The 25250-nt window shown below is 39.6% G+C and overlaps 1 protein-coding gene across 4 annotated transcripts in view; it reads right to left on the bottom strand.

The window, feature by feature from the left end:
• Positions 1-25250, bottom strand: part of PRKN (parkin RBR E3 ubiquitin protein ligase) — a 982733-nt gene that overhangs the window by 790987 nt on the left and 166496 nt on the right. For all 4 annotated transcript variants that reach the window (XM_072994451.2, XM_078383207.1, XM_078383208.1 and 1 more), the window contains one exon: positions 17993-18156. In XM_072994451.2, the coding sequence (XP_072850552.2) occupies positions 17993-18156 (164 nt within the window). The remainder of the gene's footprint in view (positions 1-17992; positions 18157-25250) is intronic.

Here is a 25250-nt window from a genome sequence, read left to right as displayed (position 1 = left end):
TCACAGTCCTCCTGTTGGATGACACCTCTAGCATGTCTCCTTTTGTATCAGCATGAATACATACATCCTCTGAAAGAGAAGCTCCCCACTGTTTATTCCTGCACCTGCTGAGATGACTAAAAAGAATGAAGGCTTTTTTTTTTTAATAATAGAGATGGACTGGTTTCAAGACTGCCCCAGCACAGCTGGAAATCTCTCATTCTCTCTCATTCTCCCTTTTCCTCCTCAATACAGGGGAGGAGAGTTCTTTTCTGTTTATATGTCTGATGCATACAGAAGACTAACAAGCCCCTATATAATAGACACAAATGCTAGGAACTATTACCTTTTTTTTCAACTACATCTACCAGAAACCAACATGGTGTTCCTTCACAACAACTGCTACGAAGGATAATAGAAAACACAATATTAGAAGGCACATCACTTATGTGATTTTATTTAAATTATCTTTTTTCTTCAAGTATTTTTGAAAACAATTTTGAAGGGCCTTTAGAAGGGAATGGCAACATGAAAAGACTAGACACTATGAAAAGAATTTGAGAGAGCCCTAAGTAAACCAAAATAATATATCCCAAACTGGAACACTAATTTTGTAAGATACATTTTGTGGCAGTGTAGAACTCATTTCTTTGGTTAATAAGAAACTATAAAGTCTGTAGGACTCAGTGAGGAGTAAGTGGATGGAGGTGAAGAAACTATCTCTCACTCAAGCCTATCCCAGCATGGAGGACAGCAGGAGAGGCCCTTTTATCAGTTCTACCACCCTCAAAAGCTTCCTTGTTGAGGCTGCATGAGAAGGACTTCTCAGTGGCTTCCTCAGACTTTCAAATTCTCTGCTGAGAGAGGTTAGGCTGACCCTTTCCTGTTACTTTTGGCAGGCAAAGATCCTTCTGTTTAAACAAGGCTTCAGTGACAATCTGCCTGATAAGGACAGGGTTTTTAATTGGTTGAACAGAATTCCACTAATTTTTAATGTAAATTATTATTGTTTTAATTGTTTTTAACTTAACTGAGTTTGAATATCTTAACTCTTTTAATTAAGCTTTTACCTTTACATTTATAATGTCCCCTCACAAAAGGATGAGCAATTGCAATATATTTCTCCTTGCCCTGCAGGTGTTACCAATATGAGTTTTCGCATTTGTAAGAATGATTTTTGCACCATTTGCCTAACTTAACCAAACTGCACAAAACAACAATATCTGCTGTCTTGTTGCATGGTATTTTAGAAATAAGAAACACTGAACGAGCTGTTTGCATCTTTTAAAACAGTCAAATGGTTCTTCTGTACATGGTGTATAGGTGTTTATGTGTGTAAGTGCTTGTGGGTTCTGCTTCTTGAAGGACAAAGGGACTGTTTTGTGCAGACTGCTGCAGAAACACTTTGTGCCAATTGAGGAAACCTGGATAGGTACAGGAGGAAAACCTCCATATCTTGTGGAAATGCACAATCTCTCTTGCAAAATTCTCATAGTGGTGCCTCATCATGCTGAGACAACCTAAAAAAACAATAATCAGGAAATCAGCAAGCCCTGCATTTGTAGACTATTCAGGGACATCTGGCTGGCCATGGAGAGAAACAGAATGCTAGGCCAGATATGACTTTGATCTGATCAAGAACTGTTCTTCTATTCTTAAAAAGAAAATGTTAATGATGATCACGTTTCTGCTGGAGGATTTAATATTTTACCATAGTCTATACTTTTTTAAATGTGAAAAACACCATTGCAAAGGAGGTTGTAGTTTCTGAGGTTGGAGCAGCATGTGTTGTGCAATCCTACACAACATATGCTGCTCCAACCTGAGAAATCACAGGAACTTCATTTGCAAATCTGATTTTCCTCTGAAGGAATTACATGTCTGGATGTAAAACACTGTCACAGCTGGAAACTTTCATTTCTCTGAATGTGTAATTTGACCCATACACTGCTTGGATTCTCCAAGTGATTAGCACACACTGTACTCTAAATCTTTTCAGAACAAGGGCTGCTGAGGCACAGATGCTACAGTGCAATGAAGGAAAGGTTCTGAGCATCTTCTCTGGTCAATTCTAGACGTTTGTCCTGAATTAAGTCTAAAAGTGATTGGAGAATTCAAAGTCTTGGTTCCCAAGCACCAGACCAGTATGTTCTTTGCACTCAAGTGAGCTTTGGACATGGACTTCTCAAAGAGCAGCTCATTATGTCTCCTTCAAACACATTTTGAAATATTGAGACATTTTCAAGGCTTAGTGCAAGGAGAAGAAAGGGATATGCTATTCAAAAGAAATTTCATACCAAAAATACCACAAAAGCCATCCAGTGGCATTCCAAAACCTTCAGAATAACTACAGGTAGCTCTTAGGCTGTAGAATTTTCTTACTTCTCTGTTCACAACAATGTGCTTTCACAATCACTATCCCGAAAACTGGAGAGTGGTGTTTAATACAGTGTCAGAAAGAGGGATCTATGTGTGATTGATTGATTGATTGATTGATTGATTGATTGATTGATTGATTGATTGATTGATTGAATTTTGATGCCACCTTTCTCTCAATTATTGTACTCAAGGAAATTCAGAAATTATCAAAAGACCAAATCAGTTAAAAACACAATAAATTATTATATGAAAAAAATATTACAAGCTGTCACAAATTACCTTAAAAGCAAATTTGAAAACATACATAAAATAATATGCAGCATCCAAACTCATCATTGCCCAATTAGTTGTTGAAACATTATCTAAAAATATTGTCTTCACCTATCACCAGAAGGACAAGAGGGAAGTGGCCAAACTAACATCCTGGGGAAGGGCATTCCACAAACTGGGAGCAGCCTCAGAGAAAGCCCTCTCTTGCATCCTCACCAAATGTACCTAAGAAGGCGGTGGGACTGAGAGAGCAGCTCCCCCCTGGAGATCTTAAGAGCTCAGACAGCTCAGACAAGGAGATATAGTCCTTCAGATATCCCGCACCCAAGCTGTACAGGCTTTATAGGTCATAACCAGAACTGTGAATTGGGCCCAGAAATGGACCAACAGCTAGTAATTTATTTCAAATAATAATAATAATAATAAACATCAAACATCTTTTCTCCAAAGGAGGCAATTTATTTAAGACCGCAACTTTGGAATGGCACAGTACCGCAGAGATTGCAAATGGTAAAGGCATCATCCCTGCCAAATCACAGGTTTTCCCATTCTTGTAACAACATATGTCATTTATTTGTTTTTCAAGTAAATTATCTGGACATTTCCAGATTAGTCATAAGTTTTACAATTTGGGATTTTCCAATTTAAGTTGCAATAGATTTTGAGGTTTGTGATTAACTTCACAATTCCTAACTCTTGTTAAAGTTCCTCTTTTATGCTCCTACAGCAAATATATTACTTAATAGCTTCTCAATCAGAAGTTCAAGCTTTGCAATCTAGGTCACAACCTGAGACATTTGTACTCTAATATTAACACATCCTTATTATTTGATTTTTTTAAAATTTTCTCACACACAGTGTAACCAGCCCAGGTCAGCAGCCTGGCTACAGCATTTTGAACCAACTGAAGTTCCTGAACTATCTCCAAAGGCAGCCCCAAGTAGCGAGTGTTGCAGTAATTTAACACAGATGTAACTGAGGCATGTGTTGCCGTTGCCAATTTCCAAGCACATTTTGTTTTGTAAGAATGAAACAGTAAGCTGCAAAACTCTTCCACCAAGTTCCTAATTGAAACCTATTCATAACAAGAAAACAGTCACTTACAAAATGAAACAACTTTCCTAATTATTTAATTGTGTTAATTTAGATATGCACCAGACACTCACACTGTCTCCTACTGTTTAAACCTGCCTGTTTTTCCCACCAGGAAGATTACAATCAAATTACCCCATATAGATTCAGTCAGCCCTTACTTGTATCACTTCTTACATTAAAATGAAGATGAAGGGGAATTAGTTCTAGTAGTTTCTAGCAAATAATATCCCAGCCCACAAGAAAAATGATTGATTAAATGAAAAGAAAAATACTAAGCCTACAGTAACACATACTGATTATTCACAATTCTTCTTTCTTCAACGGAATGCCAGAAGAGATCACTTGAAAATGAAGAATCAGATAATAAATGATAGGCATTTTTAAAAATTGCTGTAAGTTGCATTTTTCTAGTCCCTGGATTTTGTTCCAAAAGTCACACAATAGACTGTCCCACTGAATGAAGTACAGAAGCTCCTTCCTTGTAAGAGTGGAACCTGCTGTCCACTCCTCTCTGCCCTTGGTGTTCCAACAACAGTAGCAGCAAAATAGAATCACAGAGTTGGAAGAGACCACAGGGGCCATTGAGCCCAACCCCCTGCCATGCAGGAACTCCATCAAAGCACTCCTGACAGATGGCCATCCAGCCTCTGCTTGAAAACCTCCAAAGAAGGAGACTCCACCACACTCCGAGGCAGCATATTCCACTGCCGACCAGCTCTGACTGTCAGGATGTTCTTCCTGAGATTCAGGTGAAATCTCTTTTCAAACTATTGCTCCTTTTCTTAGTGTCTGGAGCCATGGAAAACAAACCTGTCCCTGCCTCAACATGACAAATCTTCAAATATTTAAACATGGCTATCATGTCCCCTCTTAACCTTCTTTTTGTAAGGCTAAACATTCCCAGCTCTCTAAGCCTCTCATCATAGGACATGGCTTCCAGACCTTTGACCAGTTTGGTCTCTCTCCTCTGGACACGTTCCAGGTTGTCAACATCCTTCTTGAAGGTGCCCAGAACTGGACACAATACTCTAGGTGAGGTCTGACTAAAGCAGAACAGAGTGGTACTATCACTTCCCTTGATCTAGACACTATATTCCTATTGATGCAATCAAGAATTGCATTGGCTTTCTTTTCAGTCGCATCACACTGCTGACTCATGTTCAGTTTGAAGTCTACCAAGACTCCTGAATCCCTTTCACACGTATTGTTGTCTAGCCAAGTGTCTTCCATCCTATATCTGTGCAGTTCATTTTTTTCTGCCTAGCTGTAGGACCTTACATTTCTCCCTGCTGAAATTCATTTTGTTAGTTTTGGCCCAGGACTCTAATCTGTCAAGGTCATTTTGAATTTTAATCCTGTCCTCTGGGGAATTAGCAACCCTTCCCAATTTGGTATCATCTGCAAATTTAATCAGCATACTCTCTATTCCTTCATCCAAGTCATTGATAAAGATGTTAAATAACACAGGGCCCAGAACAGAACCCTGAGGCACCCCACTAGTTACCTCTCTCCAGGATGAAGAGAAGCCATTGGTGAGCACCCTTTGGGTTCGGTCAGTCAACCAATTACAAATCCACTGAACAGCAGCACTGTCTAGCCCACATTTTACTAGCTTCCTTGCAAGAATATCATGGGGAACTTTGTTAAAGGCCTTACTGAAATCAAGATATGCTACATCCACAGCATTCCCTTCATCTATCAAGCCTGTAACTCTATCAAAAAAAGAGAGATCAGATTAGTCTGGTGTGACTTGTTTTTGAGAAACCCGTGTTTACTTTTAGTGATGACAGCATTGCTTTCTAAGTAATAACTAACTGTTTAATTATTTGCTCTAGAATTTTTCTGGGAATTGATATCAGGCTGACTGGGCAATAATTATTTGAGTTTTCTTTTCCCCCTCTTTTGAAGATAGGGATAACATTTGCCCTCCTTCAGTCTGTGGGGACTTCTCCTGTTCTCCAAAAATTCTCAAATATTATTGCCAATGGTTCTGAAATTTCTTCTGCCAGTTCTTGTAATATCCTTGGATGTAATTCATCTGGCCCTGGAGACCTGAATTCATTTAGAGTAGCCAGGTATTCCTGTACTACTTGTCTACCTATTCTGTGCTGCATTTCCCCCACTACATCACCTGCTCTTCGCACCTCAGGTTGAGCACTATTTTCCTTTTTGGAGAAAACTGAGGCAAAGAAGGTGTTGAGAAGTTCAGCTTTTTCCCTGTCCTCTGTTAGTAATTGGCCATCTTCTCCAAGCAGCGGCCCTATCATTTTCTTTTTTTTCCCCCTTTGCTGCAGGCATAACTAAAAAAGCCCTTTTTATTGTTTTTAATCTGTCTGGCAAGCCTGAGTTCATTCTGCACTTTTGCTTTTCTTACCTTCTCCCTAGATATACTGGCTATTTGTCTGTATTCCTCTTTGGTGCTTTCCCAATGTTTCCATTTCTTGTACATGTTTTTTTAACACTTAGTTCAGTTGAAAGTTCTTTAGTCAACCATTCTGGTTTCTATAGACAGCTCCCATTTTTCCTTCTTATTGGAGCAGTTTTAGATTGTGCCTTTAGTATCTCCCTTTTAAGAAATTCCCATCCATCCTAAACTCCCTTCTCTTTCAGTATCTTTGTCCATGGACTTACAGCTAATAATTCCCTAAGTTTACTGAAATTGACCTTCTTAAAATCTAGAACGCATGTCTGGCTGCTCTTGGCTTCTCTTTCCCACTGTATAACAAATTCCAAGAGAGCGTGGTCACTCCCACCTAAGAATCTCACCACTTCGACCCCATTAACAAGGTTAAGATCAGATCTAAAATAGCTAATCTCCTTGTTGTCTCTTCCACCTTCTGGACCATGAAATTGTCTGCAGGGCAAGTGAGGAATTTGCTGGACCTTATGTTCTTGGCAGAGTTTGACTGCCAACATATATTGGGATAGTTGAAACTTCCCATTACTACTGCATCTCTCCCTTTTGAATGTGTGGCCATCTGCTCCAGGAAGGCATAATCCAATGAGCTGGCTTGGGGGTCTGTAGTATACCCTTAGGGGTGTGGTGAGATGGATTAGGGCAACTTTGATTTCAGGAGATCCAAAGCCATCCCGCTAGTAGGAGAGATGGTGCATGCCAGGTCTGAAGCTGGCATGCTCCTTCAACCATCCCATTCAATCTCCTGCCCAGCTACGGTGTGGCCAAGACAGCTTTGGATTTGTTGATTCCTCCACCAAAGATTCTCTTTCTCTTACCATGGTATGGTTGTTCTGCTCATAATGATCCTGCAGTGCATCTGGTACAAGTCACACGTCATATGATTTACTTAACCTACTGTTCCTCATTATGGTTTGCAGAAGACAGAGTCTCATGCCAGAAAGATGAAATTTATTGTTTGATCTGTTGTCGTATTTGAGATTGGGTGTTCTTTCTCACAAGGTGTAGACTTCAGACACTTGGCATAAAGAAAAATGCTTTCTTGTTGAAAAGAGTTATATGTGCAGACTGCAAGCATTCCTGATATATTCTGCTTATGCTAACTGTTAACTACCGGAAATTGTAGACTATGAGAAACCTCTGCTTAACGGTTATAGCTTTTCCTGTTTCAGTGACATGCACACACTCCTGGCAGGAAGTGGTGCTGCCAACGGGCAGGTAATCCCCCATTCTGCCCTTTCACTTAGAGTTAGAACATGAGATCAAAGAGTTATTTTAGCCAATCCTAATGGCAACGTGGTGAGCGCTGCAGGTTAAACCGCAGAAGCCCCTGTGCTGCAAGGTCAGAAGACCTGCAGTCATAAGATTGAATCCACGTGACAGAGTGAGCTCCTGTCACTTGTCCCAGTTCCTGCCAACCTAGCAGTTCGAAAGCATGCAAATGCAACTAGATAAATAGGTACCACCTCGGTGGGAAGGTGACGGCATTTCGTGTCTAGTCGCGCTGGCCACATGACCATGGAAGATTGTCTTTAGGCAAACGCTGGCTCTATGGCTTGGAAACGGGGATAAGCACGGCGCCCTAGAGTCGGACACAACTGGACAAATTGTCAAGGGGAACCTTTACCTTAATGGCGATTAGGTAACTAGCATCTTATCTAAATTCTCAATGTAATCTTGCTAATAAAAAGAGTTGTCAGGGCGTTGCCTTGAGACTCTGCTGGCTCAGACATCTGCTTCTCGACTCCTTTGTACTTTCTCTAAGGCAATTAGCCCTCCTATTGTTCTGTGATCACCCACATCATTAGCCTTCCTTTGTTCCGTGATCACCTACAGTGGACCAAGCACAATTTGTGTGGAAGGTTATGTAAGAACCAAAATTGTAAACCGTATATAATTATTTTAAATGCTCATACTGGAGATCAGGGCTGTATTTTAGAGCTTCTTAGCACGGTATCTGTATTTCCTATGGCTAAAATCCTGTTATTTTTTTTATTGATCATGGAAAGGAAACCTGTCATGGCTGATTTAAAGTTGCCAGTGAGATGTTAATAATACACCCAGCATGCAGCTAACGCTACACTAATTAGAAATGAAGATTAACCTAAAAATAGTATACAAGTATACTTACTGTTTTCAGCTTTAAATACTGTTTTTAATGATGTAAATAAATAAATAAATGATTTAGAAACGAAAACAGTGGTACGGGTGTTGGTGTACATAAAAATAAGGGAACACATTAAATGAACACCTCATCTTCTCAGAATGCAAAGAACAGCATTTGATCTTTGGGAGAATGCAGTTTTCTAACCTGGCTATCTGGAATGTGATTTTCCAGTTACCATTGGCAGTTGTTCAATAATGCTCACAACAAACTGATGATAATGCAAAGTCACTTTTTCTCCCACATCCATTCATCCACAGCAATTCTTTAACTTTCACTTAAAAATAATTTGAATACTACACTTAGAAGGTGAGTACTCTGTACTACACTAATAAAGTACCTGCCATCCTGGAATCCTGGTCCCTCACGATGCGACTACACTGGAAACCCAAATCCATTGTTTGGCTATACTGCAATTCAATCTGCAACATGTATTAAGTTTGAAATTGCATCCAGTGCTCAAACAGGGGTTGTGGATTGATTCACAAATTCGTCTTTCATACTGAATGCAATGTGCATTCAGTATGTCCCACAGCTCCCCTTCTTTCCTTACTCTGGCCCCACATCTGCTGAACCTTCTTTCCTGCCTTTGCTGATCCTTTTATGGTTCACTGTGAAGTCATTTTATAATTTAAAGCTTGGACTACTACATTTCTCAAATACATTACTATACAAAAATAACATGGAAAGGTACTTAACAGTCTAAGAGTATAGAATATCAAAAGTTTCAACAATAATTTTGTAAAATACATCATGATTCACATGTCAGAATGATTCCATAACAGAGATCACCACCTTTCCTTTCCCATTCATTACTTTCTTCTCGCTTTCAAGTAATGCATTTATTTATTTATTTATTTATTTATTTATTTATTTATTTATTTATTTATTTATTTATTTGATTTATACCCTGCCTATCTGGTCTACTCGACCACTCTAGGCGGCCTCCAATATAGGATAAAACAATAAAACACAAGAACATTACATAAGCATTTGATACAGTTACAATAAAATAGAGTGAGAATAAAATAAGAAGGAATAGAAAAGAAATCAGGTATTGACTGGAGGGAAGGCCTGGATGTACAACCATGTTTTTAATTGGGTTTTAAAGATTCCCAGCATGAATAATGCATGCCTCATGTCTGGTCACATATAGTTTTAAACTATTGGCATAATAAACTAGTCCAGTTTAAAACCTGTCAATTTAAGAATTAAAAGCACTAAGCTTCTGCATTACAACAAAAGGGCCTTCCCAGATCTAAAGCTTACTGTGCTTGACAGTATTCAGGACTAGCACTTGATTGATCCCCCATATTAAAATTATAGTGTTTTGCTTTTGCACGTCTCCCTGGGCCTGGACGTTACACAACTGCCTATGTCACCAAAACACCGCCTACAAACACATACACACCCCATATTTACAAGACCACATCACAACTAACTACATGGGGGAAAGCCTATTTGAATTGGTCTAGCATGAAAAAAGAAGCTTCCCCAGCAGCAGAGGGGGGGGAAGCTATTTGGGAACAAAAAGGCCAATTTCAATCAGCCTTTGCATCATGTGCTCAGTAAAAAATACTTTTAATTCATTTATAAGCAGAGTAAATCTTGTGGTATTTCACCATTTAGTCACACTCTTAGTTCATGAGCATTTCCCTCCTTTTCTTCATTTTTTTCATGCAGGGACACATTAACACACCTCTAGTGCATTTTTAACTAGCCCTCAAAGCAATTCTAGAGAGACAACCATTGTATTGGGCTAACCTTGTTCCAGGAAGCCCGTGATCCTGTAGCACTTTTGAAGACTTACATGCTTAGTAAAGCATAAACTTGAAGTTTATTTTATCTTTACCTTCTTTAGAAATGTCGACAGACATAGTTGTGCATAAAAGAGAAGCCATGTGGATCATCCCAGCTTAATTTCTCATCTGAAGTCAGAAGCTGGCTTTGCTCCATGTATAGATTTTTACAAGTATTTCACAAACAAGTTCTCCCATGGAAGGAAGACTAGAAGCCAGCAGTTTGCAGTTATGTGACTATCTCGTGGAGGTGAAGGCAGTGGTAGAAAACACCTGTATAGCTATGCAAGAGAATAAGGCTGGGAAGCTGAGGAATTTTTCCTTTAGAAAGCTAGAATGTAAAGGGAATCCTGCTACAAGTGGAGATAATGTTACCTGCGTAAGACAAGTAACTCTCTACAAGTTAACAGTAGAGAGTTAACAATATCTGTTAATGATAGTGTTATATCAGGAAAAGACAACTCAATAGTTTTTGTTCCATCTGAATGAAGAGAAAGAATTTTATTCTGCTGCTTATGGAAACCTCTGTGATCCATTTTGCATGTGTTCTTTCTTGAGGGACACTGAATTAGAAGGCGGGAAGAATCTTTGTCTGATAAATAATGATTCAAGACCAAACTGCCAAATCTTTTATTCTTTTGATATGTTCCTCTGGAATAATTAGATGTTTTCTAATCCTCCTACTTTTTAAAGTGACAAAAGACTTTTCACTTTAAAGTATGCCCTTTTGTGACAATGCATTTGTGTTCTACTGCAACACATATTTCCCACATACAGCTTTTTCTAGAAAGGAGGTATCTGAAAATTCTTGGTGTGAAATTCTTGGTGTGAATCACATGGAAAACAAAATGGAATATTTTTTAAAAACATGTTACAGTTTGGATAAATATATATTTTCAGTCTCAAATGATTAATGCAGATGATACAGACTGTTTAAATTACATGTACACAATTTACACAATGTGTTTATACAATAAAAGTTGTGGGGTGTTTAATCAGAAACAAACCTATGGTATGTGAAGAGTGAAGTTGCCTCCCTGTCACAATTTTGACTAAAACTGCCTTCCTACAGAGCTGTGTTCATCCCAGGAAATCTCCTTCTACAGATACCAATAGCTTTAAAGCTTCTGTGGCTCAATTTTCAGTATGTTGTGTAGCTTCTGTAGAGGCCCCATCCAATAATGTCTAGAGGGCGCTGAGTGGAAATGGAAGTTTGAACTTCTCCCGTTTGTGGTCTATCATTTTCAAAATTGGGAGTCCTTGTAGCTCCTATTCAAACTTTTAAAAATGAAGCATACAACGTTCATACCTTTAATGTAACATGTAACTTGACCAAAATCCCCTCTGGGCAATCAGGACTTTATTGCATGTGGTCACGTCTTTTACTTATACAGCATTCAAAACCAATAAAAGAGCAACTTCAGTCTGTTCAGAAACATAACTTAACCATTCTTTTAAAAATCCTACATTATGATTTCATATAAAAAGATCAAACAAGAACACTGGCAGACTCCCAGCCTTTCCCTCCAGTCACACCACAAAACACTCTGCTGCCCTTCAGCCTCAACCCTCTTTTGCCCACATCCCCCCCCCTAGTTTCCTTTATTGACTTTCATCAATATTAATCAGCTTCGAGTCTTTATTAGAAAGCTAAACCAGAACAAATCTAAATGACAGGTGTGTAGGTTTGGGCTGCATTGCAATCCATACCGGGAACAATTTCAATAAGAATATACTGGGAACCTCTAGAACAAGGTTTAGTAAGTTCCAGGGGTCCAGAACTTTTTCCAGCTCCAGGGCCCTCTGGAAGCTGCTCTGGCATCTCCAAATGCTGTCAGAAATAATCAAATCTCTCTCTCTCTCTTTCTCTTTTCAAAAAGCTTACTATTTATATAAAATATTTATACCCTGACTTTCTCCTCAAGAGGATCCAAAGTGGTCTACAATATTAAAACAAACAATATGAAAGCTGGATGGAGAGGGAGGAAAAGCATCTCCTCCTTTAGACAGTTACTGAGAAAAAGCCTGCCTGAAGAGAAAAGTCGTTGCCTGCTTGCAGAAGAAGAAAAAGCAAAGAGGGATCCAGCCTGACTTCCTGTGGGAGGGAGTTCCACAACTTGAGATCAGCAGTACAGAAAGCCCTTTCGTGCCCTCAACAAAAGCACCTGTGAGGGTGGTTAGGTGGAAAGAAAGGCCTCCCTTGATGATTTTAAAACCTGGACAGGCTCATAAAGAGAGATGCGGTCTTTCATGTAGCCTGGACCCAGGTCATTTAGGTCATGATAAATCAAAAACCAGCACTCTGAATTGTGACCGGAAAGAGACTGGAGCTGCTGTAACAAGGAATTCCCATAACCAGCCCCAGTTAACAATCTGGCAGCAGCAGTTTGTATTTAAAAACATGCTATTTCTTAAACAAGGTGAGACGATCCCACAGATTTTCTTAAAGGTATACACCTTTAAGGGACTGTTTTTTCCATAGCATGTTTTTCCCATTTAAAGGGGATAATATAAATTTAAATAATCAGGGCATTCCTTTATTTTCTGTGGGAGCTCCAGACCCCACAAAAATGGTCTTGATGCAGCTGTAGAGGACGCATGGGCTGAACGACATCCACCCGTGCTCTCAGGTCTTTACACACAGGTACTGTCTTGCACAAGACAGAAGCATTACCCTCTCTGGTCTTCCAATTCTTGGATGTGCAATGGTCAGTTTTGAGCAGGGAACGGATGAGCACGCGCTATATCCAGTTTTATGTGTTCCCTAATTTTTCCAAAGTGATGCATATTCCATCTTTTAACTACATCAATTTGGAATAAAAATGTGTATGTTTCCATGTCCATTTCTCCAAGCATATGCTTTTGATATACTGTACATTGTACACACTGTGAAGTAGATTTCCCTTTAGACGACTTGTAATTTTATGTGTTTCTGTACAATATACACATTTCCCTGTACACGCCACTGTACTACATGTATAAGTATTTTGCACACATTTTTAAACCCATGGCATTGATCTCATACTTTCAAAAAGCTCAGATATTAACATATTTGGCTATCCAGGCAATTTTATTGTTTATTTTAAAAATTCATATCCTGTCTTTCTCCTCAAGAGGAACCAAGGTGGCTTACAATGGTAAAAATGAACAATATAAAAACTGGAAAGGGAGAGAGGACTCTCATATTCCCTCATAATACTTGTTGCAGCTGATGGGAGATATAGTAGCTATGCACCTCTGGTGTACCACTGCAGGCAAAGTGAATGCTACCCGTGTGCAATTTTTTTATGCATAACTGCTTTGACTGGATTTTAGTACTACAGTGGTGCCTCGCTTGACAAGGAAAATTCGTTCCATTCAAATCGCTGTTAAGCAAAATCCTTGTCAAGCGAAACGAAAAAGCCCATTGAAATGCATTGAAAACCGGTTCAATGTGTTCCAATGGGCGAAATGCCTCAGCGTCCAGTGAAGATCCTCCCTAGGGCGGCCATTTTCCGGTGCTTGTAATGCGAGGAATCTGTCCTAAAGCACAGCGGAGAGCCATTTTGCACAGCAGGTGGACATTTTGAAACCTGACGATCAGCTGTTTTTGACTGTCATTAAGCGAAAAATCAGTTCCCGAAGCAGGGAACCGATCAACATTAAGAAAAAAAAGCCAATTCAGCCTTCATTTAGCGATCGCAATAGTGATCGCAAAAAATAATTGTCAAGCGGTTTCCTCATCTAACGATGTAATCGTCAAGTGAGACTTGTACTTGTGTTTTCCACTGTACTTGTGTTTTCCATTTCTGTGCTTTCCATTTCTGAGTGGCATTAGTTTTTTTCTTAATTGTATACCTATTGTTCTTAGCTTTAATATTAATTTTTAATTATGTAACCCGCCTTTTTACTCTTTGTTCTTAGCTTTAAATATTGTCTTTTAATGATGTATACTCATTGCCTTCAACTTTAAATATTGTCTTTCACTGTTGTAAGCTGCCTTGGGTCCTTTTCAAGCAGAAAGGTAGGGTGAAAATATTTTAAATAAAATAAAATAAATAAAATAAAATCCCTCACACATAATTCCATTAAAAAAAATATGGGGGAAGCCATCCTAGACATCAAGCCATGCCTATTATTACCTGAATTTTAGGGTGTAAAGCATAACATATATAAATGGGTTATCCATTCATTTTGCTATCTAAAGAGTTTTAACAATAGGCGTTGGCACCAACAAGCAATATGTTCCTTATTCCATCTTCCATGTTTTCTCCACTTTCTATTACTGATTTCGTCCATCTTAGCTGCTAATTTTCCTCCTCTGACTCTCCACACCACCAGCACTGGCTTGCTTGATCTAAATTCCCTATATCAGACTTCCTCGTGCTTCCTATGCTTTTCAAAGCCATACAAACCACAAATGATGTCCCTGTGTCTACACTATCACCATCATTTTAGAACTGTAGAGCTGGAAGGGATCCTATAGATCAGAGGTCGTCAACCCCCAGTCTGTGGCCTGGTGCCGGTCCATGGCCTGAGCCAACGTGAGCACTCCCCCACCACTTTGCGCATGCACCCAAGAGCGTGGGGGCGGGGGTACCCCGCCTTTCTCAGAGGCTCAGCCAGTTTGCGGTCCCAAAAAGGTTGGGGACCGCTGCTATAGACCACTGAATCCAGCCCCTGTCAAGGAGGCACAGTGAGAAATTGAGCTCCCAACCTCTGCCTCCTCCGCCAGATACCTAAAACACTTAAGTGTTCAGCAGCTCTAACTATGGAACGAAGCATTCTACACCCCCCGTAGCATGGGCATGAAATGTTCTTTGACTCTCACAACAGTTAGGCTCCCTTTTAAACAAACAATATTTCCTTTTATTCATGCTAATTACTGACTTTTTAAAATCCTTTCAAAAACAGAACATGAGTTTCATACTCCCCCAACACTTCACATAGAAAAATAGGACATTTCTGTGAGCTCCCTTCTTTCTTCCTCTTTCGGGCCTGTGACCGTAACTTCCATAAACCAAACATCGAAGTTTCACTGAGAAACATAGCAAGGGCAGCAGCTGAAAGGCCCAGGAATTTTATTCCTCAAATGGGTATGCTGGCAGGCAGTACTAGTTTTTACTGCAAATTATGACAATTACTTGTGTGCCCAGCAACTTGTCTGTACAACAAGCTCAGGATGGAAAAGACTGAGGAGAAATCTGTCAATATTGGGAGCAAGTAAACAATCAGTTGGGGATACCTCATTCATTACTATGACAAACAAATGAGCATTTTACATTTCTTGGCTCTCTCAGAAAGAAGCTGGTGGTGCCCCAAATTTGCATAAATTCACATAACAGTTTGCATTTCACCCAGAAACATCCTGACACAATTATACAACAATTGTAACACTCTGATGCCAAAAAAGGGAGCAAAAGAGACAGGTGTAAGAAATTCCTGCAGGAATCACAGAGCATGCCTAAGCACTTGGCATCAACAAGCTTTCAATTTAAAAAAATGCCCTAAACTGTTGCATTTTATACACACCATATTTTTATATGATAGCGGTAGTGCAGAAGGCCATCTTGACCTCTATTAGAGAAAGGGGCAACCCTCCTTTTGCAATAAAAAGCAAAGCTGCTTATATACCGCCCCATAGCACTTCAAGCACTCTCTGGGCGGTTTACAAGTTAATTATGCAGGCTACACATTGCCCCCCCCCCAGCAAGCTGGGTACTCATTTTACCGACCTCTGAAGGATAGAAGGCTGAGTCAACCTTTAAACCCCACATAAGTGTCAGGGAAGGTGCCTGACAAAGGAGGAATCTGCAGCTTATCAGCAGGAGATGCACTGGAGAATGACAAGAACAATTTGCATTTCTATAGTTTCTTTTGTGTGGCCAAACTCCCTAAAGCATTTTACAAAAAAGATAAACATCATAGCAGGCGAGGAGAAGTGATAGGATGTCAATAAAGCAGCATCTCTGTCTGACACTGGACACAGCAGCCATTCAATGCATAGCAATAACCCCACTCAGCTGTAAACATGAGCACCAATTAATCTGGGCTGGTTAGAAAACAGTCTTTGCCTCTGGCCAATCCTTTCCTCTCTCCTCCCCCCATTTCTTCCCCCTCCCCCAAATGCAGTTACCTGGGTGACTGCAAAATGTGCCTCATTCTTTGATGTTGCTAATACACTGTGTGCCTTGATTCTGTTTCTCTTTAGAAACAGAATCACGGCACATCCCTCCTCCCTCCTCAAAACTCACCTTTTGGGGAAATCTTTGCCCTACTTCCTTAAGTCCCCTGCCCAACCCAAACACAATCATACCCAAATGCATGTAACTGCACCAGCCCAATTAGTTCTCGCTGCCTCGTCTGCAGTTGTTTTTGCTAATGCTATCTTCCCGCTTTCCCCTCCTTCCCCTTTCTTGCATATATTCCTACTTAATATTTGTGATTTGGAGGAAGCAGAATCCTGTCTTTCTGCTAAGAAAACGTGGTAGCACACTCTGTACTCTGATTATACAATGGCAATAACACAGTATAACATAGCAATGTCCTTCCCTTTGGCAAAGGCAGCCAATATCCAGCTTTAGAGGAATGTCATATCTTCACCTGTCATCTTTTGCCAGATCAAAGGGCATTTCAAATAGAAGAAAAGATCACACATGCTGATAGCAACAAAGGCACCAATGCATGCAATCACTGTAATCAGCCTAACTAGGGGAAAAATTATTCATCCTCCATCTGTCTTGTCAAGCTGTTTCTTGCAGGGTGGAAACACTTACCATTTATATATACAGGGAGTATGTGATGGGCAACATGTGTCTCTCTAGATGCTGATGGACTGCATCTCCTGTCTTCCTTTGCCATTGAGTACGCTGCCTTGGATTCATGGGTGTTATAGTCCAATAATATCTTGGTGGCCTATGAAAATGCCTAGCCCTAATCTCATCAGACAGCCCTGGAAGTCAGGCCAATAGTGTTATCCCTTGTTTGCACACTGAACAGGATAGGGAGAACAACAGTGAAAACAACAGGTGGTCTGCCTCCTCCACCTTCATTTGTGTACCAACATTAGCTGACAGTAAGAATGTGAAATTTAGCTCTAACATTGGGTCTCTGACTGCAGAGCCTGAGGTTGGGAGTTTAACTCTGCCTCCTGGAAGAAGAACCAGCCAATGTAGCCTTGGGCAAGTTGCCCCTAGAAGAAGGGAATGGTGAACCACTTCTGAGTACTCTCTACCTTGAAAACCCTGGAAAGGGTCACCTCTACTCGGAATTTATTTGATGGCACAAAAGCAGCAGCAAACACAACGGCTTCTACATCTCCCATCCCCCAGTTCAGACTGCACATTTTATCATCATTCCATTACCTTTGAAGACGCTTCAGTGGCTTCTTCTGTGATCAGGCCTTCAAACACCACATTTCATCGGCACCTGCCCTTTACACAGACACTCTCACACAGCAGCAAGAGCAGCCTTATCATTATCCTCTAGAGGTCACAATTGGGTTACAAATTCTATACAACATGATGACTGAGCAGCCTGATTTCGAACAATTTATTCACATCCTTCTTCATTAAGATTCAAATGGAATCAGTAATGTAGAAATTGAACAGATACAGAAAATGTGCATAGCTTGCTCCTGTAGTCAGTAAACATTTATTCACTAAGTACAGATCTCTTCTGCTCGATCCCCCTTCTCATAGTCTTTCTTCCTCCCTATCTTTTCTGCTTGCTGTTTTAATGCATAATTAAGAAGGTCAGAATTAATGAAGCAGTGTGGAGTAAAGTTCAAGGAATCCCCAGGCACTATTTATTCTATTAGATCTCAGGCGTGAATGTCAGATTGGCAGTGTTTGAGGCAGAGGCAGTTAAGCGGGCAGCATCCCAGAAAAGAAACTACCAAGAGAGACTTACCTGCAGTGTCAAGTCATTCCTGAGCTCCTTCCCTGCGAAAATCACATGCAACTGGTCAGCTAGAACTCCCTGTCGCTTAGCAACCACCTCCTTGAGCTGGAAGATGCTGGTGTCTGAATCAACCTCCACTGGGAAACCATGGCTGGAGTTGAACCTGACAAACACTGACCAACAAGAAGACATAAATGTATATATTTTAAAACCTGAATGTTTTAGAGTCTGTTATATCAGAGGATGGAATGAGGAACAACATTTATGAAATACAGAAAACGGGCACAATGGTAGTGTAAAACTACAATGTTTTCTCACCATTTCAAAAGGCAGATCAAGTGGGGTTTATTATTTTGAAAGGCAATTCTAGGCAGGTATTCCTTACCATATACTGTTTTAAACTAATTACGTATGCAATATGTTTGAGACATCATCCCAAATTGCACTTGTTATACAAAATGAAACAGTTGACTTTATTAGCTATATGTAAATTAACCATTAATTTCAGTTTATCATGCCTTGAAAGATCTAAATAAATAATATGCAAGAGATGCACACACTTCTGTTTCTGTTATATACACAGAGTGAGAGACACAGACACACACAAAACACAAGTATGGCTGTTAGAATGTCTGCTAAAGCAGTTTCCAAAATAAAGCTTTTCTAAATACTTTAACACCAATTAGCTGGAACTAGCTTTCCAGAATTACAATTATTGAGAAAATAACAATGGAAAGAAAAGTATATGCTGGTTGCAGCTTGTAACTCTTTTCTATGGCAGTGTGATCTTTCTTAGAGGGCAGTTAAACAACTGTAGTTATGTAATTTCTGCTAACCTACACATGAGGTGTCAAAAACTACTGCCAAACCCTTAAGTTATACCACTGGTCAGGATTTATACCAACATCTGCAAATAAACTATAAACAACTACCATGAACATGATAAGGCTGCTTTGTCATCATGTTAGAAACCCAACGTACACAAAACATATATTTTCCACATTTAGTTGTGGCTATATATCTTTACGGGAAACATTTCCTCAAAGCTGCATGGCTGTGTGGCTGCACAGGGCCGCATTAGAGCTGTGCAGCTGAGCCAGTGCTGCCACCCATTTGCTTCCAGTAGCAGCTGGAATCCTGTGCATGCAGGGTGGGGCCTCTGCCCAGTGCTAGTGGAAAATTTGAGGGAATGTTGGTTACAGGGGTTCAATATATAGGCAAAAAGGGGAAGAAACAAGTGCTAGTACTTGGAAAATATATATGAAACACTAGAATATTGAAATCTACGTCAGTAACAATAAAAGAAGAAAAATTAAAAGTTAGTTTGGAGATGGCACTTAATTCCAGTGAAATTAAATCAAACAGATGACAATTATTTTAAGATGTGCTAGTGAGGGTGCATGAAAGGAGGCACTTATTTAATATGTGATGGGAATGTTGGAACATATTGAAATTCTGGCAATTGGTTTTCAAATAAATAAATAAATGAAATAAGGAAGTTAAACTTAGCTGTATGTCCTAAAAGAGCACATGTATCAATATCTGAAAAGAAGGAAGGCAATTGGGCAACTAAAGAACTAATTTCTAGTTTATTAACAGTGGAAAAATTTATTACTGTTAGGAATTTTAAAGAAGCATACAATATCTAGCTAAGTGATTGGTATAGGGAAGTTTGGGGTATAGCTATCAATAATAAGCTTGCATGTAAATAAGAGTTAAGAGGGGAGAAACAGGTAGATGAATGTATAGATATAGGGGGGAGAATTTATCAATTTTGTGTTAATAAAGGGGAAGGGACAAAGCCCATTACAAGAATTAATACAATTCTGGAAGGGAAATGGGGCTCCACAAGGGTCAACGGTATAGGTTGTTACTCCCAAATGGTCCCAGTGTGGGGGAATACTGTTTTTCTCTTTGGGATGTTTTGTTTGTTTTTTGTATAAATACAAAAATATTATCAAAAACAAAAATTAGATGTAGCATATTATAATAGCGGGGAAAGCACATTAATGCTTCTTCTAACACCTCCACTTCTACTTACGAGTCCCAGACATGCTTGAAGAAACCCAGGAAGACACAAACCCATTCTCTTGAGACAGAATGAAATAAGGTCCCTCAACAACCACCTCTTCTTTCTCCCGTTGCTATCTTTCCATATACAAAGCAACAGGGAACACTATTTGTCTGCATTTCCCTACAAATGGGGGGAAGGAGACAAGCAAGGGATGTCATTATCTTTTCAGAGCTCCATCCCACATGCAGATGAAGACACACTATTGAACATCACTACCAATATAGCGGATGGATTGCGGCATTGTTGAAACACCACAGTTTCTGCACTTCTGCAGCCAGCAAATTTACACACATGTAGTCATCCAAACCAAAAGAGCTTAGAACCCCACTTTTTGCAGTTTTTGGAAAGATAGGGAGGTTATCATTCCAACATATGTAGCAAAACTAATGTATCTTCCTGTTAGCCTGGGCCTGTGGTCTGAACTATCTGCCATTCCTTCTCATGTCAGTTTTGAATATCACTGCTGCTCTGTGCCTCCCTTTCATTTTCTCAGGAGAACTTGCTTCCTTAGACTTAAGAAAGTTAAATAGTATGATGAATTCAAACAAACAGAAGTAAACAAAGTCTCAGAGAAAAATAATGACAGAAATCTAGTAGCATTTCATAACTAAAGTAGACCCTCTTAATCAATGGAACTTATGGAAGAGTTTATCCACAAATTCCCCAATAGTTCAATGGGCCAACTCTAGTTGTGACTTACTACTGGATATTAGCCAGTATGTCCAAAGGACATTGGAAATTATGTACACATATCAATTAAAAACCCTAAATCTAAGTATAAATATTAGGACATTGAATAATATTTGAATATTAAAAGAGAAGCATCTGGCCAAAGCTACTGAATAATGTAGACTCAGATAGTGTCAAGATTTTTAGGTTCAGACTCAATACTGTTATGCACCGCATATAGTGTTGGATAGCTCAGTGATTTCCATATTTATTTATTTATTTATTTATTTATTTATTTATTTATTTATTTATTTATTTATTTATTTATTTATTTATTTATTTATTTATTTATTTATTTAATATCCCGCCTATCTAGTCAATTAAGACCACTCTAGGCGGCTTACAGCAGAATATAACAATATACATAGTTAAAAACAATTCTACGTAAAAAAGGGAAATTTTTAGACAAGGTGGGAGAAGCACTAGGAAAAGGGAAAAGAGGGAAGATCGGAAGTTAATGATTGGCTGAGGGGAAGGCCTGCTGAAACATCAATGTCTTTAGTTGGTTTTTAAAAATACCCAGCGAGGGAGCCGCGCAAATATCAGGGGTAAGTTATTCCAGAGGCGAGGAGCCACCGTCGAGAAGGCCCACAGAGTTTGATACCCACTGTGTGTGCTTGATAGCAGCTGAACTTGATGATCCATAGGGTCCCTTTCAGCTCTGCAGTTCTAAAATTAATACTTTCATTTAATGAGAATCCCTTTGATGTTTACATAAGATCTGTGTAACTTGATTTGCCATAGCTAATGGCAGATAACTGAAGAGGTTGTCAGGGTGTGTCATCACTGTATGCCTGGTCATGCTCAACTGAGATGCCACTTGGGCCCTCTTCAATTATTTGCCACAACAAGTTACACACCAACAGGATTCCAGCAGGAATGCAACAGTATTCCAGCATTTTGATATCATAGTACAAATATTAAACTATCCAAATTTGCCCCATCTGGACAAGGTCTCAATGAACTGAGCACAAAAATATCACTCTAAAACAAACACATTCCTATTTATAGACTATAAATACTCTGAGAACAATACTCAGGACAAACAGATTAATAGCAATCTCCTTATAGCTTTCAGAAATCATGTTTCACCGTAAAGGGTGATGTGATTCACAGGGAGGGGTGTGGGTGTTTTTTTTTAATGCACCATTAAATGTTAAAGCTATATGTCATCTTCAAGTATACATCACATGTAAAATTAATCAAATGAAAAATACAATCTCTTGTCAAGAACCCGATTGCAAGGGTTTATGAATATGCGTTATTGTGCTCCTGTATTCACAAGCCCTCTCCTCCCCCTCCAGAAAGTACCCTTTAGCAGCTGGCTTTATGGAAATTACAGCACTGTTGAAAGCCAGCTGCTGCACTTTCCTGGGGGGGAACCCACTTTGTGGGTGTATGACTTGGATGTCTGAAATCGAATCTTGGAGGGATAGTAGAGAAGAATCAGTAGAAACTTCTTGGCAGTTTTGGTGTCTCTGGGTGTCTGGTGGGAATTTTCTTGAGGGGTCCTCTTTGTGGGAGTATAACCCAGACATTCAGAAACCAAACTTCACCAAATTTGCAGAGCTTGTAGAGAAGAGTCAGAGGAAGCTTCCCTGCAATTTTGATGTCTCTAGGTATCGGGGTGTGTGTGCTTATATCTCAATTATTTGACAAATCAAAAATCACTACAAATTTGTCGATTTGTATCCATCAGGGGCATTGACAAATTAGCAATTTCTGATGAAAATTTGCAATTTTTTAAAATTCATGCCCAAATCTACTCACTACGGTTCATAAAGAGACAACAAAGAAGGGAAAATCCCAGAAGCTGACTCCTTTTTTCATCAATTAACCACTTCTTACCCAATCTCATGAGTGCAGCCGAAGATCCGGAACCCGAGGGGTTAACTGTAGCTGAGGAGAATACTGAGCGATTAGAAACACAAACAGCTGAATTGCCTCCAGATTCTCCTCCCCCAGTAGATAGGCTGAGGGCCAGGCTGATGGGAAGACTTAAGACAAAAAGGTCAGAGGATCGCTTTCAGGCTGCCTGCAGAATCATCCGATCAACTAGCCCTCAGTTCTGACAGGATGAAAAGGCTTCCAGCAGTTCAAGGACTGTTTTTACTATATAGGCAGCTCTCAGACGGCTGGAAGTCCGTGGAAGCAACAAGTCAAACCTCTGGCTTGCATTCATGCTCCTAACTACCTTGAACCTTGTTCTCTGGACCCTTGGCTTTGGACTCTGACCCTGGACTACGTTGTGTGTTTTGGCTTTGGACTCTGACCCTGGACTACATTGTGTGAGTTGGCTTCGGTATTTGGATATCGGCTCTGCATTCTCTGAATTTCTGACATAGGACTGGTTTATCGGACTCTGCTGTTGTAACCCCCGGGAACATGACACCCAAACACAAAGCAGTTATGATGGTTGTGGTTGTTTTTCAACAAGTGTGAATGGTTTTTCCAGTTTAAAAGTTTTAATTTTACAGTCAACCCTCGACTTACAAACGGCCCTAGTTACAAACAACTTACAAACAGCTCTGATAGAAAAATATTGACTCGACTTGCAAACTTAGATTCGAGTTATGAACCGAAAAAAATGCACAGGAGGTGGGGAAAGTGTGAAATTTGAACTTTCAGTTAACCGTTGGCCAGTGAAGAGGGTGCCTGTCTGCTTCCTCGCTCTTCCCTGCATTTTGAGAGTGGATTTGGAGACAGTCCCCAGACTGCCTGGTACTGCCTAGTATTGTCTGGTACAGCGCTGTACGGACTGTATTTTTATTTTTTGGCTTTTTTTAAAAAAAATTGATTTTTGGATTTTTAAAAGGTGTTCCCTCCTTCCTTTGCTGTCCCCTTTTTCCCCAAAAGGTGCTTTCCAAGGTGATCTGTTGTCTGAAAGGTGCTTGGTTTTTCCCAGAAAGTGCTTGTCTTGGCTGAAAAGGTGCTTTTTAAGGTGTTCTGTTGAAAAGGTGTCTGTTCCCTCCTTCCCTCCCTCTTTTCTTTCCTTTTTATTAAACGAAGTCATCTTAGATTAAAAGGGGAAAAAAGAGAAAAAATTCTGCCCCTAGTGGTAGGAACGGATTAACCAGCTTTGCATTAGTTCCTATGGGAACTAATGATTCGAGTTACAAACTGCCCCTCGACCTAAGAACCAAAAACAGCCGGAACAGATTAATTGGTTTTCAATGGATTCCTATGGGAAAATGCTGATTCGACTTACAAACTTCTTTCCGGAATGGATTAAGTTTGTAAGTCGACCACTCTAGGTCCCTCATTCCAAATGCTCTACTGGGCAGTTGAGAACACTGACCCTGAGAGAGGCCCAAAAGGAGAAGAGCTGGAATCAGGCCTTTTTGGTGATTGCACCACACCTTGGGAATGAACTCCTGCCTGAAATTTGTCTGGCCCATTCACTGGCTACTTTTAAGAGATCGCTGAAAACCTGGCTATTCAGACAAGACTTCCAGAATATTCCATCAGCAGAATGCAGAGTACTTAACAACTCCCAAGTCAGTGATTACGCTATCTTCACTGTTTTTATTAAATGTTCCTTGTGTTTTATTTTTAAGTTCTAATGTTTAGTATACAGTTATTCTTTTACATTATTTTGTTTATTTTGTTATAATTTTATATTACTGATTATTATTCTTATTTTATCTGAACATCACCCAGAGTTTCCTTTGAAGCCAGATGGAGAGTATACAACTCAACTCAATTCAACTCGACAGAACCTTCACCAAATCCCTAGATTTCAATAGAAGATGGCTATGATTGCCTTCTTTACAATAAATCAGACAGATGATTATCTGGAAAGTCAATACAGAGACTAAGAAGAGGTGTCCAGGCTCTGCATTTAGCTGTATCAGTTTCTTTAAGACAGTACTGAGGGAGGCCTTTTTCAGGCAGACTTATGCAATTCTTTTCCTTTCTCTAGCTTTATGAAGACTCAATATCATACTGAAAACAGTATTTGAGAAATGAAATACCTTGAATGAAAAGTACTTCCAACAGTCTGAATATATTCAGAATAACATCGCTGACATCAGTTGAATTTCTCAGAATTTCTCTTTATGTAAAATTGCACAAAACAGAAGCATCTGACTGTAGCCATTTCTTATGGTGAGCCCCAAAGGAATCTGTTGTTAGAGGTTAGCATAAGAGATTTTTCTCCCCTTGACTTCTGTTGTGAGCCATTAAAGAAGGGCCCCTAGAGCAAAGCTTGAAGATTTTTCACATTTCAAAGATAGCTCTCCCTTGTGAGCTTTTCATAGTTCGACCTGCCATTGTTTTCCCCATGGCAGTAATTTTTTAAAAAGAAAGTTTACACACCACATCTTTGACTGTTATCCTCCTCATATCCAAATACATAGGAGTCCCTTAAGGAACTAACTCTTAAGAAATGATTTAGATGCTAAGTCCAGCATCCTGTGAAATAGCTCGAGGGCACTTTTGCCACGTTACATTCTGTGACATGAC

Source organism: Pogona vitticeps, chromosome 1, assembly GCF_051106095.1.
Source record: "Pogona vitticeps strain Pit_001003342236 chromosome 1, PviZW2.1, whole genome shotgun sequence".
Lineage (NCBI taxonomy): Eukaryota > Metazoa > Chordata > Lepidosauria > Squamata > Agamidae > Pogona > Pogona vitticeps.
The sequence above is the reverse complement of the archived record's forward strand: the minus strand, read 5'-3'. Positions and strand labels throughout refer to the sequence as shown.